Genomic DNA, 16573 nt, shown 5'->3' on the forward strand with positions numbered 1-16573 from the left:
GCTCACCTCATATACTTATCACTACGGTAGTTGGAGGTAAGTCTGTGAGACTGGTTGTAGGTGCTACACCTCATGTCCCTTCGAGATAGTTCACAAAGTCTAGACTTTAATGCAAGCTAAAGGTAAACAATGGGGGAGGGACTTTCTTTAGAATCATGCTAAAAAACACTTAAATGCATATGTGTAAAGTTGATTATTCTACACTAGCTAACGATATATATATAGAGACATGACTAGTTGAAGTAATTTAATAAACTTCATCTCTCTTAGATCCATTGAAGTAATTTTATGAAGTTCATCTCTCTTAGATCCATAGGATAAAGAAGCTCTAAGTTACATCTGAATGAGTTTGTTTCACTAATCCGTTCTACATGAGTTGGCAAATTTTGCCTAATGTTCCAAGTGTATGTTCAAGCATGGGAGGAAATTGATTGCATACTCATGCTTTGTCCACATCATGCAGTTTCCGACATGAGAAGTGTGGCTAATGCATGCAATACATCTTTCCAAACTTATGGCAAACGTGTCTCTTTGGCCAAGTTACATGTGGTGCGTTATGATTAATCTTAAGTTCATTGCACCTTTGTTGGTGGAAAGCTTGCAAGCTAATTGGATTGAACTTGCAAGGATGTCTTTCCATAGTAGTTCCATCATTCAATGCCAACATGACGGTTGCAAGGATGTCTTTCCATAGCAATGCCATTATTCATTGGCAACATGAAGGTTGCAATACTCTTCAAAGGGAGGATTGCCCTTTCAAAACTCTACACTTGTTAGATGTTTTGAAAAGCTCCATTGAAAACACCTTAATTTACATGACAAGGAAAAACAACACTGCCTTGAAACCCCCAAAGAAATCCAGAAATGAGACTGCCTAGAAACCTCCATCCCGCATGTGCCCTCCCCGTGTCCAAAAGAGGAAACCTCCATTTACATAAAGTTTATCATCATTTACATAACCACAAATGCTCTAAGGTAGCCTCTGCAACAAATTAATTAATATGAATGAGAATTGGGCACCCATATCTATATATTTTGAGACAATATATATATTGAGACGATATAATCTAAATCAAGTAGGCAAAAAGATTAAACGTATAAAAGTACTTTGATAAAAAATAAATAGTTTATTAACTCGTGAGGTGCTGTAAAAAACATGCGTGCGAGCGTCGCTAAGTCTAGAGTCAGTACTGTAGTATGTATGTACTATGCACAATGCATGGGGAGATGGAGAAATGTCACATGAGTAGTGATAATTTATCGAAGGGGGAGGCGGGAGTCGGGATTTGATCCCATCATCCAATGAGTTTGCCAGTCTGACACACTCTTATGCTGCTAATTCCAACCTTGCAAGAAAACTCCTGTAGGCTGTGCTAGCCTAGCAGGCCTTCTTCCTGCCCTTACCGCTGCTATCGTGACCCATCAGAGCAGCACAGCCCTCGTAGCAGTTTGCTTGTGGGCGTTGACGATGGCCCTTATTTAGTGCTTATTGAGGGCAATTAGGGGACCCAAAATCGTCTTTATGCCACAACTCAAGCGTGGGCGCAATCCCTCCCCCCTTTTTCCCCTCTTCTCCCTCTCTGTCCCCGCCTCTCAGTAAAGTAGAAGACCGAATGCTTCTGGAAGTGTGATCTTCCCCAATGGGTTGCTGTATGAGCAAGCAGCAGGTGGCTCGCGCCAACAGAGCCGCGAAATGGCGAACCACAGGCATCGTGGGATTAAGGGACTCTAATCTCAAGGTTTAACCTTAATTTTCTGACAAATTTTTTTTTTTGTTCAAAATCATTTGGGTGCCTTCCTACCATATATGAAATTTTTACACGAAATAAATTTTTACACTCTGCTGAGTAACTGCAATTTGCTCATCAAATAAAATACTCAATTATGTCGGTGCCCCTAACAGCCAATCATACTCGTATTTCCCCCTTAAAATCACATGGCACAAGCATAGAGACCTTACCCTGTGCTAACCATCTGGTTGCCTACCCGCATGAACACCATCGTACTTTCATAAATTGCCGCAAGCGTTATCTGTAACACACCGATATTTTGTATTTCGGTTGCTTTGATCTCGATCTCTACCATATAACTCATAGCAAAAGACTAAGGGCCTCCTCTAACTCAACTTATGCTGTTTGTGTGGACACTCGGCAGAAATTACCGAGTGAGGTGCTCGATCTTGCAAGAAATGTGCGAACACTTGATGTGACACATAATAAGCTTGGTAAGTATGATTCCATTGCCTACTCTTTTGATGTATGAGATGTGCCCATGTGAGGGTTAGTCCTTTTTTCATTTGTGAAAAGATCATTTTGTTAATATGAAGAAACTAAATCTTAATTTTTTTGCAAAGGAAACTGGATTTACAGTTCAAAACACGAAAGAAGGTGGCGACTCCTAGTGGAGAAGGACTACATCGACCATGGGAATTAGGGTTTAGGAATGGTAGCTGGCAAATATTGTCTTGGTCCCCATAAAAACAAAACCGTCTCTTAAGTTCAGAAAAAGACTTAATGGTACACCAGGGTAGGGGGTAATAATAGCAAGGTTAGTGGTGTTTAGCTTGCAGACGCCATCTTGACCCCCCATAAAAGGAAGACTGCATCTTGAATGCAGAAGAAGACCTAGTAGTGCCTAAGAATATTCTTAAATTTACTTTCAATGCCATTCTTGTAGTAGAGACTCCTCCCAGCATGATTGGCTTTGGCTTTGGGATTCTGGAGAACAGAGTGCTTGCCACATTGCAGTTTTAGGTGAATAAAAAACGAGTTTCATATTTTGAAACGCCTCTGGCCAGCGTCATGTGCTTTACATGATTGATTACCTACGGTGTGCAGTTGAGAAAGATAAACGAACGGACCCTGGCGTTGACACGATCCCACATCTGTGTCTGAGCCTCCCGGTCCTTTCGGGTTGACGGTAACTCCCCTTCCTCTACATCCGGCCGTGGAACACCAACAATGACGAAATCAGCGAGGTCGTAGGACTCCAGAACAGATTCCATCATAACCTTCCATATGCCGTAGTTGCTCCCGTCCAACTGACGGTCCACAGGAAACGTGGGGAGTGTCGGGATCTTCACATGTCTCTCGGCCATCTCAAACAGATATGCCATTGCGGGGATGTACTTTGAAAAGGGTGGGTGGGTGGGAACAAGGAAGAATTAAAACCTGCAAGTGGCTGTCCAGCAAATCAGCCCGCCGTCCTCTTGCTTCTCCTCTTCCCGAACAGTCCAAAACAGTCCACCAATCAGCCACAAAACAGTCCCCCTCTTGCTCACACAAATCCCAAGACCTATCTAGAGCCTAGGGCTCTGATACCATGTCAGAATACGCAGCAGAGATGATGACGAGATCTAGGAACACTAGAGCAAAAAACGCAAAGAGAAAAACAGCACAAGAGAGAGAGAGATGTAGGCGTGTAACTCTGCTCTGATATACACAAGAAAATCCCGGGTATGATACAAGTGTGGTATGGGGGCTGGGGGCCTATTTATATGCCCCCACATCAGCAGTCGGGCCGACTGGCTCTGAGAACTCCACGACCAGCACACATCTCCAGTCGTCTAGATCATCAGCAGTCGGCCACCTCCCAGATGCAGTCGTGGACCAGTTCAGCAGTCGGCCAGCACATGGGCTGCCTCCCTAGCCACAAAAAAATGGGAAAAAAATAGGGGAAAAATGCGGGGAGTGAGAAAAAATGATAAAACACCTGATAAGGGCGGGCACACCCACAACAAAGGCCCAGGTGTATAAATCTAGACAGGAGATGATTTCTAACAGATTAAACATGATTAAGACAGAGGAGAGAGAAGAAGAGAGATAGTCGGTGTCAGGGTTTTCTTTATTATATGGTACAAAAAGGTGACTGCAAGACTTAACATATTCAAGGCCCTTGGTCCACTCCAAAGGGGTGACCTTTGGCCTTCTATATACTTCTATTGAGTGCTTGATTGCTTCAAAATGTGAATGTGATTGAAGAAGGATGAAAAACGTTGACTTATGCTTATATACATGCTTAAGGTGTTAGTCGGCTAGCTAGTGCTGTTGTCGGTCAGTTCTTGGAGGACAAGGAAAATGCCTAAAAATGCTACATTAAATGCTGCGCTTATTCCTCCCTGAACTGCCCCATTTGCTGGCCTTTACAGCGGTGCTTGCTAATTGGCTGTTTGAGTGTCTTGTTGGCTATCGATTGGGCTCCCATGCCCTCCAATGATTTTGATGTTGATGTTGACACTGAGGATGATGATGCTAGTGTTGATGATGCTCTAAATGCTGCTAGTGTTGATGATGCTCTAAATGCTATCCTCATAGTCACAGGGGACGGAAGGGACGACAGCTTAGAACGTCGAGACGCCGTCTCGGGACGGGTCAGAAACGGGGACGGAAGGGGACAGTCGGACGTCCCCCTGGAGGCGTCCCCTCACAAGGGATGGGGGATGGGAACGGCTGCTGGCAGGGGACGGCAGAGAGTCGTTGCGCCCTCGTTGCGCCCTGCAACGATCCTTTTTTGCCCGTTTTCTGGCCGTTTAGGTGGCCGTTTGGGGATGCCTTCCCCTCTTGCCACTTGGGCCTTGAACTTTGAGGCTTGGGCCTTGGGCCTTGGCCCTTGCCTCTCTCTCTTGCCTTGGCCGTTGAGGCTTGGCCCTTGCCTCTTTCTCTTGCCTATCTATATAAGAACAAGGCTACAAGGCTACAACCACACACACACACACACACACACACACCTTCAAGCAACTTTCAAGTTTCAAGTCTCTTGAGTCTTGAGTCTTTGGCACTTTGCTCATTGCTCAAGCTTCAAGCGGCAAGCCACACTCTATGAGTATATCTACTCTCTCTAGTCTCTCTTCCTCAAGCTTCTTCCAACTTCCAAGTTCCAAGCTTCTCACACAAGGCTCTACTCTCTAGACTCTCTCTCTCACCTTTCCCTCAAGCCTCCTGAGTCTTCCAACTTCCAAGCCTCTAGGCTCTCACACAAGCACTCTAGTCTCTAGTCTCTCTCCCTGAAGCCTCTCTCTCTCTCTCTCTCTCTCGGCTCAAGCCATCTTCAACCATGGCATCCTCCTCACGTGCCGGGGCTTCCCGTAGAAGGACAATGGGATGGACATGGTGGGAGGAGGTTAACCACACCCCATCTGTTCATGGAGGCAGTTCTCGGCCATGGACAAAGTGCGGGTCCACCTCTTGCATGAGAGTGGGCATGAGGTGCGGTTTTGCACGAATGTCACGTCCGAAAAGAGACAGGAACTTCTTGACAAGCTTGCCGTCTACGAGGCGGTCGAAGCGGCAAGAAGGACACCACGAGTGGCTGTGGATCCCGCGACGATGGGAAGAGGAACTCAAGCCTCTACGATGGAGTCATGTGGTGGATCGGGATCATGCACGCCATCACCTTCACCATCGAGTCGGAATGTTGCTCCATCCATGACGCCGGTGTTAGACATATATATTAATTTAGTCCGAGGCAATTAGGCCTAGACCGGACATTATTAGTGTGTGCACGGGCAAGGGCCTAGTGGGCCAAGGTCCGTAGCTCGGGGGTTAGCCAAGGAGCGCGGGAATGGGAGCTAAGGGAGCACTTTTACCTTTCGCTTGATAAGGAGGTAAGAACATGCTCTAGGGGACTTCCATTTATAGAAGCTCATGGGCTATATTGGCTGGGAGGAGAGAAGCGCACACATGTCATTTTTAGCCCTCTTACATTTGGTATCCGAGCTTCTGGTTACGAGCGCTGGGGAACAAGCGGTGGAAAAAAAAAAAAAGCGGTGCAGTAGGTAGACAAAGATGAAAAGTTGCGAGTGCCGTACAATGCGTTGATATTCTCATCTCCGCCTCTGTGCAAATCCTTGTTTTTTTTAAGTGTGTTTGCCTCTTCTTCTACCGCCTGCAATTGCCCTCTGTGCCTTCGCCCAACACAAAGGTGTAGATCAGCTTTTGAGCTTCTAATCCACACTGGCTTTAGGGATCTGGGGTTTCGGGCCTCTACGGATTAAAGCTCGTGGCGTTGATGCTGGCTTTTGGGCTCGCTCGGTCCCCCCCTCTTCTGGCAGCTCACTAAAGGCGCTCCAGCCACCACCACCTCCTCCACTACTAACTGTGCCCCCTGCACCTGCGACTGCTTCTCGGACAGCGAGTCCATGCTGCTTCCAGGCGCTGGGAACACACCATCTTCAGAGCATATCAAGTACTTCAATTGAGTCAAGGATGGTGCAGAAGTGAGCAATTATAAGCCTTGTTTATTGTGTTGCAAAATTGGTCCCGGCAAGCTAAAAAAAAAAAAAAAGGTTCAAAGGTCTGGCAAAATCTGCACTTCCGCCATGAACGCTCGAATTGGTGCCAGATATGCGTTTCTAACCCTTTTATGCTGAAATTGAATGTTCTGGCACATGTATGAGATGCATTGGTGATGCGTATGTGTGGATATGCGTGCATAGAGTGAATTGCACATCAATTTGTCACTCTGCAATTTCTGGTCTTTTGCATCAAAAAGGCAAATTTGGACTTGTTTCGCATCGAAATCTTCACAAAATACATGTTTTGAGCAAAATTGGGGCAATTGATGTATACTTTTTGGGGCTATTCTGCATTTTATGCTGTTATGCTGGTAAATTTCATTCAAAGACAATAAAGTGCAGAAGTTACAAGTGCATTTAGTGTTTGTGTGACAGTTTGCTAGCTGTAAATATTTGGGTGCTTTTCCTATACTCTTTTCATCAAGCCATTTAAAAAAGAAAAGAAAAAAGAAAACATGGAAGGAGAATCCTCACAGCAACATGTGCCTGATTCGACCATGCATGACGAGGATGAAACACTTGATGTGACTACTATGGTTGCTCGTATTGACTCTATGGAAAATACTATGCAATTAGTTCTTAATCAAATGAAAGAATTGACTGAAATGCAGGGAAAAGAAATAGAAAAGTCTATATCCATTCCTCTTGATGAGGAAATCAATCAAGGCGGTCTTGGAGAGCCAGGAACCTCGGCTAGAGTGCCTACTTTGGGGCGAGCCAAGTGGCAACTTAAAGATCTCAAACCGCCTAAATATAATGGCAATACAGTAGCTCGCACAGCAGATGCAGTGGAACAATGGCTTTCCAAGTGGGAGCAATGTTTTAGGCTGTGCCATATAAATGATGATGTGGCTAAGATTCAGCAAGCCACGTATAACCTCCTCGATGTGGCTCATCGATGGTGGAGGAAGATAGAAAAGGACAAAACAGAGCCTGTTACCTGGAATGCCTTTAAAGTTATATTTTATAATAACTTTGTGCCACCTGATGAGCGCAGTCGAGCGCTTGATTCTTGGTTTTTCATGTCGCAGAAGAACTATTCTGTTCAAGAATATGCGGATAGGTATCGGGAAGTCTTGCTAAAAGACCTCTACTTTACCATCCACCAGTGAGGGTAGGGGTAAAGAGATTAAAGAGATTCATATGATCAAAAGAAAAGGGGACCAAAAGAAAAGTTTCTGCTATGGCAGAAAGGGCTTTTAATAGATCTATGCTTACTCCGCAGCAAAGGGATAAAGCAATGAAGGAAGGGCTGTGTTATGGATGTATGGGCCAGCATAAATTTAAAGATTGCCCAAAGAAGTCAAAGATCATGGCTAGTATGATGGTTAATCCAATGCAAGTGTCGGAGGACAGTGAGGATGACTTGTTGGATGACACTCCACAAGATTATCCTAAAAGGATTTTAGCTATTTCAGTAACCAAGAAGGTGCCTACAGCTCCAGATGCAGTCTTGTCTCCTGGGGCACAGCAGGGTTACCAATTTCCAGACACCGAGCTTATAGTATTGAAGGGGACTGTGCAAGCAACGCCAGTCAAGATCCTCTTTGATACTGGCTCTACTCATAATGTAATTAGCTCAAGGCTTGTCAAGAAGCTAAAGCTCCAAACGCAGCCTTCAGAGTACAGCTACACAGTGGAGCTAGCTGACGGCAAGGGCACAGAAGTGTGGGATCGTCAAGTCAGAGGACTCCCATTCCAGATCCAGTCCTACGAGGACAGATTGGACTTTGAAATTACACGGCTTGCGAGATTCGATCTAGTTCTCGGCAAGCAATGGCATGCATGGAAGAAACCAACGATAGACTTTTCTTCCCACGTCATCCAGTTCGAGCATAGCGGCAGACGCCTTTTGATTCGCGGGGAACCCGATTTCCCAGAAGCGAAACTGTTAAAGGCTACCAAGATGCTCAAGTTAGACTGTAAGTATATTTACTTTTGTTATATTGTAAATATTTCTAAATCAAATCCAAGGATGGATTCGACAGTTGGTGGCAGTTTTATTACTTCAGCTTTAAATCTTTCTAATAAGATAAAAGCTGAATTCGAAGATGTATTTAAAACTGAGTTACCTGTTGGTTTACCTCCTCGCAGGAATGTGGAGCATAGGATTGAGCTCATTCCAGGAGCTAATCCAGTTGCTAGACCACCATATCGCATGAGTCTCAAGGAGGAGAACGAGGTTAGGAAGGTGGTGGACGAATACCTTAGTAAAGGCCTGATTCGTTCGAGTTTTTCACCTTTTGCCTCGCCTGTTTTACTTGTAAAGAAAAAGGATGGTTCTTTTAGGATGTGCGTAGATTACAGAGCACTCAATAAAATTACTGTCAAGCATCGTTATCCTATGCCTAGGATCGATGATCTCTTAGATGCTCTTGGTGGTGCTACTATTTTTAGTAAAATAGATTTAAAAAGTGGTTACCACCAGATAAGAGTAAGAGAAGAAGATGTATATAAAACAGCTTTTAGAACCAGGTTTGGTCAGTATGAGTATTTAGTAATGCCATTTGGTTTGACTAATGCTCCAGCTACTTTTATGATGTTAATGAATGATATTTTAAGACCATTCATGGGTAAATTTGTGGTAGATTTCATTGATGATGTGCTAGTTTATAGCAAGAACATCATAGAACATGAATCACATTTAATTTCTGTTTTTCAAGCGTTACGTGAAACAAGTTTGTTTGCCAACAAGGAAAAGACTTTTTTGTGTATGACTGAGATTGAATATCTAGGTCATATAGTTTCTGCAGATGGGATTAGAATGGATCCCAAGAAAGTTTCCGTGATATTGGCATGGCCAGTGCCAGAAAATATCACTGCACTTAGATCCTTTTTGGGATTAAGTGGTTTTTATCGTAGATTTATAGAGCTCTATTCTCTAATAGCAGCTCCTATGACAGATTTGTTGCAAGAACAGGTGCCCTATGTGTGGACATCTATGCAACAAGGAAGTTTTGATACAATGAAACAAGCAGTTTCAACAGCTCCAGTTTTGAAAGTGGTCGACCTAGAAAAGCCTTTTGTCTTAGAAACTGACGCTAGCGGTGTGGCTGTTGGCGCAGTGTTAAGCCAAGATGGTAGGCCAGTGGCCTTTGAAAGCAAGAAGCTTTCGCCAACTCAACAGAATTGGCCAGTCCATGAGCAAGAATTGTATGCTATTATACATGCTCTCAGAATTTGGCGGCACTATCTTTATGGTGCTGAGTTTAAAGTATATACAGATCATCATACACTTAAGTATTTTTGCAGTCAACCTGATCTACGAGGAAGACAAGGTAGATGGGCTGAGTTGATGCAAGAATTTCATATGGAAATTTTGTATCGTAAAGGTCGAGATAATGTAGTTGCTGACGCATTATCTAGAATTATGTATAATATGAGTTTTACAGTTTTAGAAAACTCATTGCTTCAAGAAATCAAAGAAGCACAGTTGGAGGACCTTTATGCACAGACAGTAAGGTCCAGACTCGAGTCTACTATGGATACTAGTGAAGAGTCAGCTTCGTCTACTTCTTCACTAAGACCTTCATCAAGTCCGTATGCCAATTTCTCAGTTGAGAACGGATGGCTAAAGCGGAAAGGAAAGATATATGTTCCTTGTGCACGGGAACTAAGAACAAAAGTTTTGCAAGAGAACCATGATAGTCCCTGTGCTGGGCATCCTGGTCAAGATAAAACAGTTCAACTTGTTAGACGGGCATTTTGGTGGCCACATCTATTTAGAGATGTCCACAAGTATGTCCAACAATGCTTTCAATGCCAAGCAATAAAGGCAGAAAGAGTAAAAAGCCCAGGGTTACTACATCCCTTACAAATTCCGGAATCTAACTGGCAAAGCATATCCATGGATTTTATCACGGGATTGCCACGAACTCAAAGACAAAAAAATACCATTTTGGTGGTAGTTGACCGCCTGAGCAAGATGGCTCATTTTATAGCAACCAAGGACACTGTGGAAGCTCCACAGGTTGCAGATTTGTTTATCCAGAATGTATTTAGATTACATGGATTACCTTTGTCTATTGTCTCAGACAGAGATGTGCGTTTTTGTGGACATTTCTGGAGACATATTTTTGCAAAGTTGAATGTTACTCTCAATATGAGTAGTGGTGACCACCCCGAGACAGACGGTCAGACGGAAAGGGTCAACCAAGTACTCGAGGACATGTTACGTGCTTACGTATCTGATAGCCAGACAGATTGGGATTCATACTTACCCTTGCTAGAGTTTGCATATAATAATAGACCTCATAAGGTGACTGGTATGTCTCCTTCTGAGATGAATTATGGTATGTCTCCCTTAACTCCTGGTACTATAGGCACACCACAGAAATGTCCTAGTGCGGCAGAATTTTTAGCAAGAATGCAAGATACTCTAGCATTGGCTAAAACTAAGCTTCAGCAAGCAGCTGAAAGAGCTAAGTTTTATGCTGATAAGAAAAGATCTCCTCGATCTTTTGAAAAGGGAGAAAAAGTTTTTCTTCAAGTACCATTAAACTGTACATCTTTATTTACTGGAAAGTGTCCTAAGCTTTCGCCTAGATTTTGTGGACCTTGGACCATTATGGACAAGCTTAGTGACGTAGCTTACCGGCTGGAACTTCCACCACACTGTCGTGTCCATCCGGTGTTTCATGTTAGTAAACTCAAGAGATATATATCTAAGGATGATAATCTAATTGATGGTCTTATTTCTTTGCAGGAAAATCACTCTGTAGACCATGGTCCAGACAAGATACTAGATCGCAGAGAGAAGCGGGTTGGTCCAATACATGTTCCATCCGTGATTAACACATAATCCGCCACTCATTCTTTGCTTGCATCCAAAATAATATTAGTCAGTGCACACAACTTATTAAACACATTAACCCTAATCATATCATACCAGCGCATAGAGCTGATTAAATCCATTAATCCTTGTAGATATCATACCAGTGCACACAGCTTGATTAAACACATTAATTCTGGTAGATGATATAAAAAGACGTATCCAAAAATAAAATATCCCAAAATAAAATAATGGGCGTCTCCATAGAGATTATGACTAACCTTTTGACTCTGACTTTGACACTTTGTCTGAACACCTTTTACTTCTGATCTCCACTTCCAAGTCTCGCTGAAGAACTGAGCAGCTGTTCCACTGTTGTTCCCATGCCTGCTATCTCTTTCACTTAACACAACGGTGGGTCACTTGCTAGAATTGATCATGCCTGTTGCTAGGTCTTTGGAACTTATCTGAGAGCTTAATGATGTACTGGTTCTCAGTACATCATAGTCACAAGGGATAGACCCTTGGAACGGGGGGACGCCGTCCCGGAAACACCGTGGGACGGGGACGGACGGACGTCCCCAGCTGGGTGTCCCTCACAAGGGACGGCGTTCTAGGGACGGATCTAGGAGGGGACGGTTGTGGGGGACGGCTGCATGGGAACGCCGCAGGTTATTGTTTGGGCAATGGTTACATTTTTGACCGCTTTTTTTTGGTCGTTTGGAAGGGGCTTTTCATGGGCCTTTAGCCTTGGCCCATAGGCCTTGAGCCTTTGAGGCTTTGGGCCTTGGCCTCTGTCTTGCCTCCCTGCCTATAAGAAGACACACACACACACACTCCCTCTCACACTTCAAGCTTTAGCTTCACACACACACACACACACTCTCTCCCTCAAGGGCCAAGGTCTCAAGTTTCAAGCTCTCACACAAGCAAGCTGTAGCACTCTCCCTCACACACACACTCTCTCAAGCTTCACACACACACACACACCCCCACCCACCCTCACACTCAAGTTCTCCCTCAACTTTCAAGGCTCAAGCCTCACTCACTCTCTCTCTCTCTCTCTCTCTCTCAAGCTATCAAGTGACAAGGAGGCATCGATCATCCATGGCATCCTCCTCGTGGCAGTGGCTCTTCAAGTTCCAACTACTCGTAGAAGGACGACGGGATGGACATGGTGGGATGAGGTCAATCACACCCCATCCCCTCATGGAGGTGGTGCACAACCATGGACATGCAAGCTTTGCCCGTATAGGCGAGTGGGTGGTACTGACAAAGTAATTTTTAAGTGCCGTTCCTACCCCCGTCCCCGTTCCCTACATATGGCCGTCCCTCGTCCCGTTCCTGTCCCCGTCCCCCGTCCCTTGTGACTATGCAGCAGCACATACTCCGAGAGAATGCTTTCCTCCAGCTTCGCCTGTTGTTGCAGACCACTTCATTTGCTACCTTGACTGCATTCTTCTCATGGATCTCTGCACCTCCTTGGGACTATGCGTAGTGGTTGAGCCTGAATGCTCTGATACCAATGTTGCATGTGCGGAAGCCTTGCTGCACTGATCCACGGCCCTAAGCTTGATTAAGAACAAGATTCCAATTAAAGAGAGAGTTAGTGTTAGGGTTTTCTTTATTATATGGTACAAAAAGGTGACTGTATGACTTGACATATTCAAGGCCCTTGGTCCATCCCAAAGGGGTGACCTCGGGCCTTCTACATACTTCAATTGACTGCTTGACTTCATCAAAATGTGAATGTGACTGATGAATGATGAAAATCGCTGATTTCTGCTTATATACAGGCTTGAGGTGCCAGTCGGCCAGCTACTATTGGTGTTGGCCAGTTCTTGGACAAGGAAAATGCCTAAAATTGCTACATTAAATGCTGTGTTTATTCTCTGAACTGCCCCAACTTGCTGCCTGAGTGCCTTGCTGGCTGCGGACTGGGCTACCATGCCCTGCAACGATGTTGATGCTGATGTTGACACTGATGATGATGATGCTACTGTTGATGATGCTCTAAATGCTGTCCTAATCAGGGATTATGCTGTTCATGCTGAAGATTAGCCATGGCACGGGTGTGCATGTGGAGTCACATCAAATTGGGCACGCACACGCTAGTAAGCTAGACGCCCTCGTCTCGTCGGACCTCGGTCACCCCTAGCTCATCAGCCCCAAATTTAGGAGATCCTGGCCCACCATCAAACGGCCTCATCGACATCTCTAGCCTTCTTGTATCACCCATGATGGACATCCTAGATGGTTGGATTTGCCCATGATTCAACAACTCTTGCACTTGTTCCCCCATCCCCATCTCCCCCCCCCCCCAACCGCCCCTTGTTATGGGGGATAGATAATAGGGTGCAAAATGTAGAGGAAGAGCTACTATTATAAGTGACAATTAGTGGGTGTTTTGACCTTTTGGCTAGAATATCTTACTTTTTGCATTCTTGGGTGAGTACATTCATAGACTTTGTTATAGGGCTTTATATTTTTCATTCTTTACATGAATATATATTTTTTCTTCTTTTATTATTTTTCTTTAATAGATTCTGTATTAAAGCCATGGGTTTTGACGACTTGAGTGAAAATCAAAAGGCCTTAAGGTTTTGTGTGGTTGCATCTCATTTTACTCTACTTGAAAGGATTGTAGAGTAGCTGCTGCATGTATTGTTCTTAATTTGGAAAATTGGAAAACTTTGTGTAACTTCTCAAAATTTGTACTATGCAGTTGATCTACCCGTTGAAATCAGTGGACTTGTCAATCTTCAACGTTTGGTATGGATTCTTCATAGTCCATTGATTTGAATGTAGTGACGAACAACTGATTTCCTTGATCAAGCTAGTGTGGCCATGTTGATTAGAGTTTGATCCTATATTTTAAGAAGTAATTCACATTCTTAATGCATTTATCTAGTTTGAGTGCTTGAAAGTTATTGGCTGTGTGGTTGTCGCTCCTTTAAGAGGCTATGAGACATGATAGAGGTGCTTATTGCCTCTTTCTTGGTCTCGGCACCCTGACAGCCAGTGCCTCCCCCTGGGATTCATGGGATGCCCAGTGTACTACGACTTCTTTAAGTGCTTCTTCAAGTGCCTCCCTCTTGACGCCAGCTTGTTTGTGGAGGTAGCGGCTCCTCTTTGAATTTGTGTTTTTGTGTACCACTCCTGCCCTTCCCCCACGGATGTAGGAGCAACGAGTTACGATTTTCTTCTCTTTCTGAGCGTGGTCCTTGAAAGGGAGTGGAAATAACCACTGTTGGCTGCACTCTTTGGGACCATGCTGTTGGATTTTTCCAGCTGCTTTGCAACATGTGGATCATTGATGCCATTAGTGGCACTTAGCGGATGATATGGATGGAGGTGGCGTGTTTGATGAGGGGGTGAGGAAGGTTCACCTATTCATCTCCTTCCACATGAGCTTTGCAACAGAGAGGGGAGTTCGAGAGGAGGATTACTCTTGCAACAAGCAGTATGCATCCACACCCACTTGGAGTGCCCAAGGTTTCGGATGGACAGGCACTACTCTCTGTCCAATTCAGCAGAGAACCTTGCTAGCCTCTTCCCCTAGTTATGTGGATTGTGTTTTGGAACGTTCATGGCTTGGATGGCACCTGTAGTCACAGGTGCAAGATGATTATTCACAATGACTTTCGGAGTGCTCTCATAAGGGGTGACCTTGACATGCTCATGGTCAGGAGCAGCACTTGATGGTGGGGTGGACTAGATGCTGTTGAAAGCTTCTCTTCGGGCGTAGTCACATCTTTTGGTCTCTGGCGTTTGGACCCTTGTGCACCAGGAAGGGTTTTACATCTCCATGAGCGACTAGCTTCTACCTCAGGCGATGGATTCTGGCACCATCATCTTGTACAGTGATTCTCACTTGTGGAAAGGACTGGGTCCGTGTCTTCGATATCTATGCTCCCAATGGGAGTAGAGATTGCAGAGATTTCTAAATCTAGGTGCACTAAGACCTTCCTTGCATAGATTTTTGGTGCCTGGGAGGCAACTTCAACTTGTTTCAGTCGTTGGAGGATCACTGGGGAGAGAGCTTCAATTCCATGGCAGCAAGAGCAGAGTGCACTGTGTGGGAGGAGCTTCTCTTGGCCAGGAAGCTTGGCACTTGTCAGAGTTTGGCCCTCTCCTCACAATCTTTAGCTCTCTGGATTTGATCGCCGCTTGCAACGACGAGGCCTGACGTGGTGATGAGGCCATGAACCTGGTCTGGCTTGACTATTTTTACCTCGATAAGTGGGCATGCGAATAGGGGCAACATTGTGGGGCATCCTGGTGGTAACCACCTTCTCGGACCATGCCCCAGTTCTTTTGCATCTTGGAGATCCTTGGCAGTATTCCAGGAACACAAACTCCTTTATTCAGGACCCTAAGATTTTCTCTCGCATTGAGGAGATCTGGGAGACTTTCTACTTCCTTTGGGGGTTGCAGCTATGGCCATGGATGGAGCACTTCAAGAGGTCAGCTTCTTCTTCCAGTCAGCTGCCTAGGACTGACTCCGGGTTTTCTCCAAGCATGAGAGGAGCTAGCACCATAACCTTACCTCCCTGCAACTTCTCCACGAGCAGACCCCCGAATCCCGATATTGAGTGGAGAGGTGCTTAGATGGAGACTGCCTGTGGCACACCTGCACACCTATGAGTATGTAGGGCACAGTTGAACATTGCAGCCGATAGGCAGAGTCGCACATTGTAGGTGACACATGGCACTGCCACATGGCAGTGATGATGTGGTGGCAATGATGTGGCATTGATAATGTGGCAGTTGGGTACAGGTGGCCGACAACAAGACTACTGGCTGACTAGGAGCATTGGTGTATATATATACTTGGGTAGCGAATCGCCATATTCATGTGCTTTCCTGAGTGTTGGACTTCACAGAGCGTTTTTTTGTATGCAAAGTGCTAACCAGGAGTGTACAACATGCTGGTCACAGGGCTGTGAATTGACGTCTTCATTCTCAACCACATCTTGTACTTGAATTTCAGTTGTATTACTTCTTTCTTGTACATAATACATAGCAATAGTTTAGGACTCTTGTATGTGCTGTATGTGTGATTCCACCGCACTCTTCTTTCTATCTCTAGAAAACCCTAGCACATAGGCACAAGTGTTCTACAACTAGTATTAGAGCCTCGGAAACTTGCATTTTTTTTCCTCTTTTTTTGGCACTCGTGTGCGTTGATTGCTTGGATAGGGTAGAGCACTTAGATTCTAACAGTGCACAAGTTCGGGTTTGGGAAAGTGAGTATTTGGGTTCTCTTCATTGCACTTGGTTAATTGGGGTATATTGTGCTTCCCTACCCCACCAAACTCTTACCTCATCACGAGGGCTGAAATCCTTCACCTAGTCCTTAATCACTTGATATTTGTCATGGATTCACAACTTAATGATTTACTTCTCAGCATGAAGGCATGCATGGACACATGCATGCAGCTAAACTGGAGGCTGTATCTCCCCGTGTGGATAGGATGGAATCGGCACTTTGAGCACCTAGTATTCCG

At 44.8% G+C, this 16573-nt stretch overlaps 1 protein-coding gene across 2 annotated transcripts in view; it reads left to right on the plus strand.

Annotated features, from left to right (window-relative positions):
- Positions 1-1202: 1202 nt before the first annotated feature.
- The window catches only part of LOC147620702 (Leucine-rich repeat (LRR) family protein), a 38973-nt gene continuing 23602 nt past the window's right edge, over positions 1203-16573 (plus strand). Inside the window, exons 1-3 of one of the 2 annotated variants that reach the window (XM_086824969.1) lie at positions 1203-1739; positions 2155-2224; positions 13789-13835. In XM_086824969.1, coding sequence (XP_086681095.1) covers positions 1641-1739; positions 2155-2224; positions 13789-13835 — 216 coding nt within the window. In that variant the 5' untranslated portion in view covers positions 1203-1640. The remainder of the gene's footprint in view (positions 1740-2154; positions 2225-13788; positions 13836-16573) is intronic. The other variant, XM_086824968.1, reaches the window with a different exon arrangement.

This window comes from Cibotium barometz, chromosome 31 (genome assembly GCF_041138505.1).
Source record: "Cibotium barometz isolate CiBa-2024 chromosome 31, ASM4113850v1, whole genome shotgun sequence".
Lineage (NCBI taxonomy): Eukaryota > Viridiplantae > Streptophyta > Polypodiopsida > Cyatheales > Cibotiaceae > Cibotium > Cibotium barometz.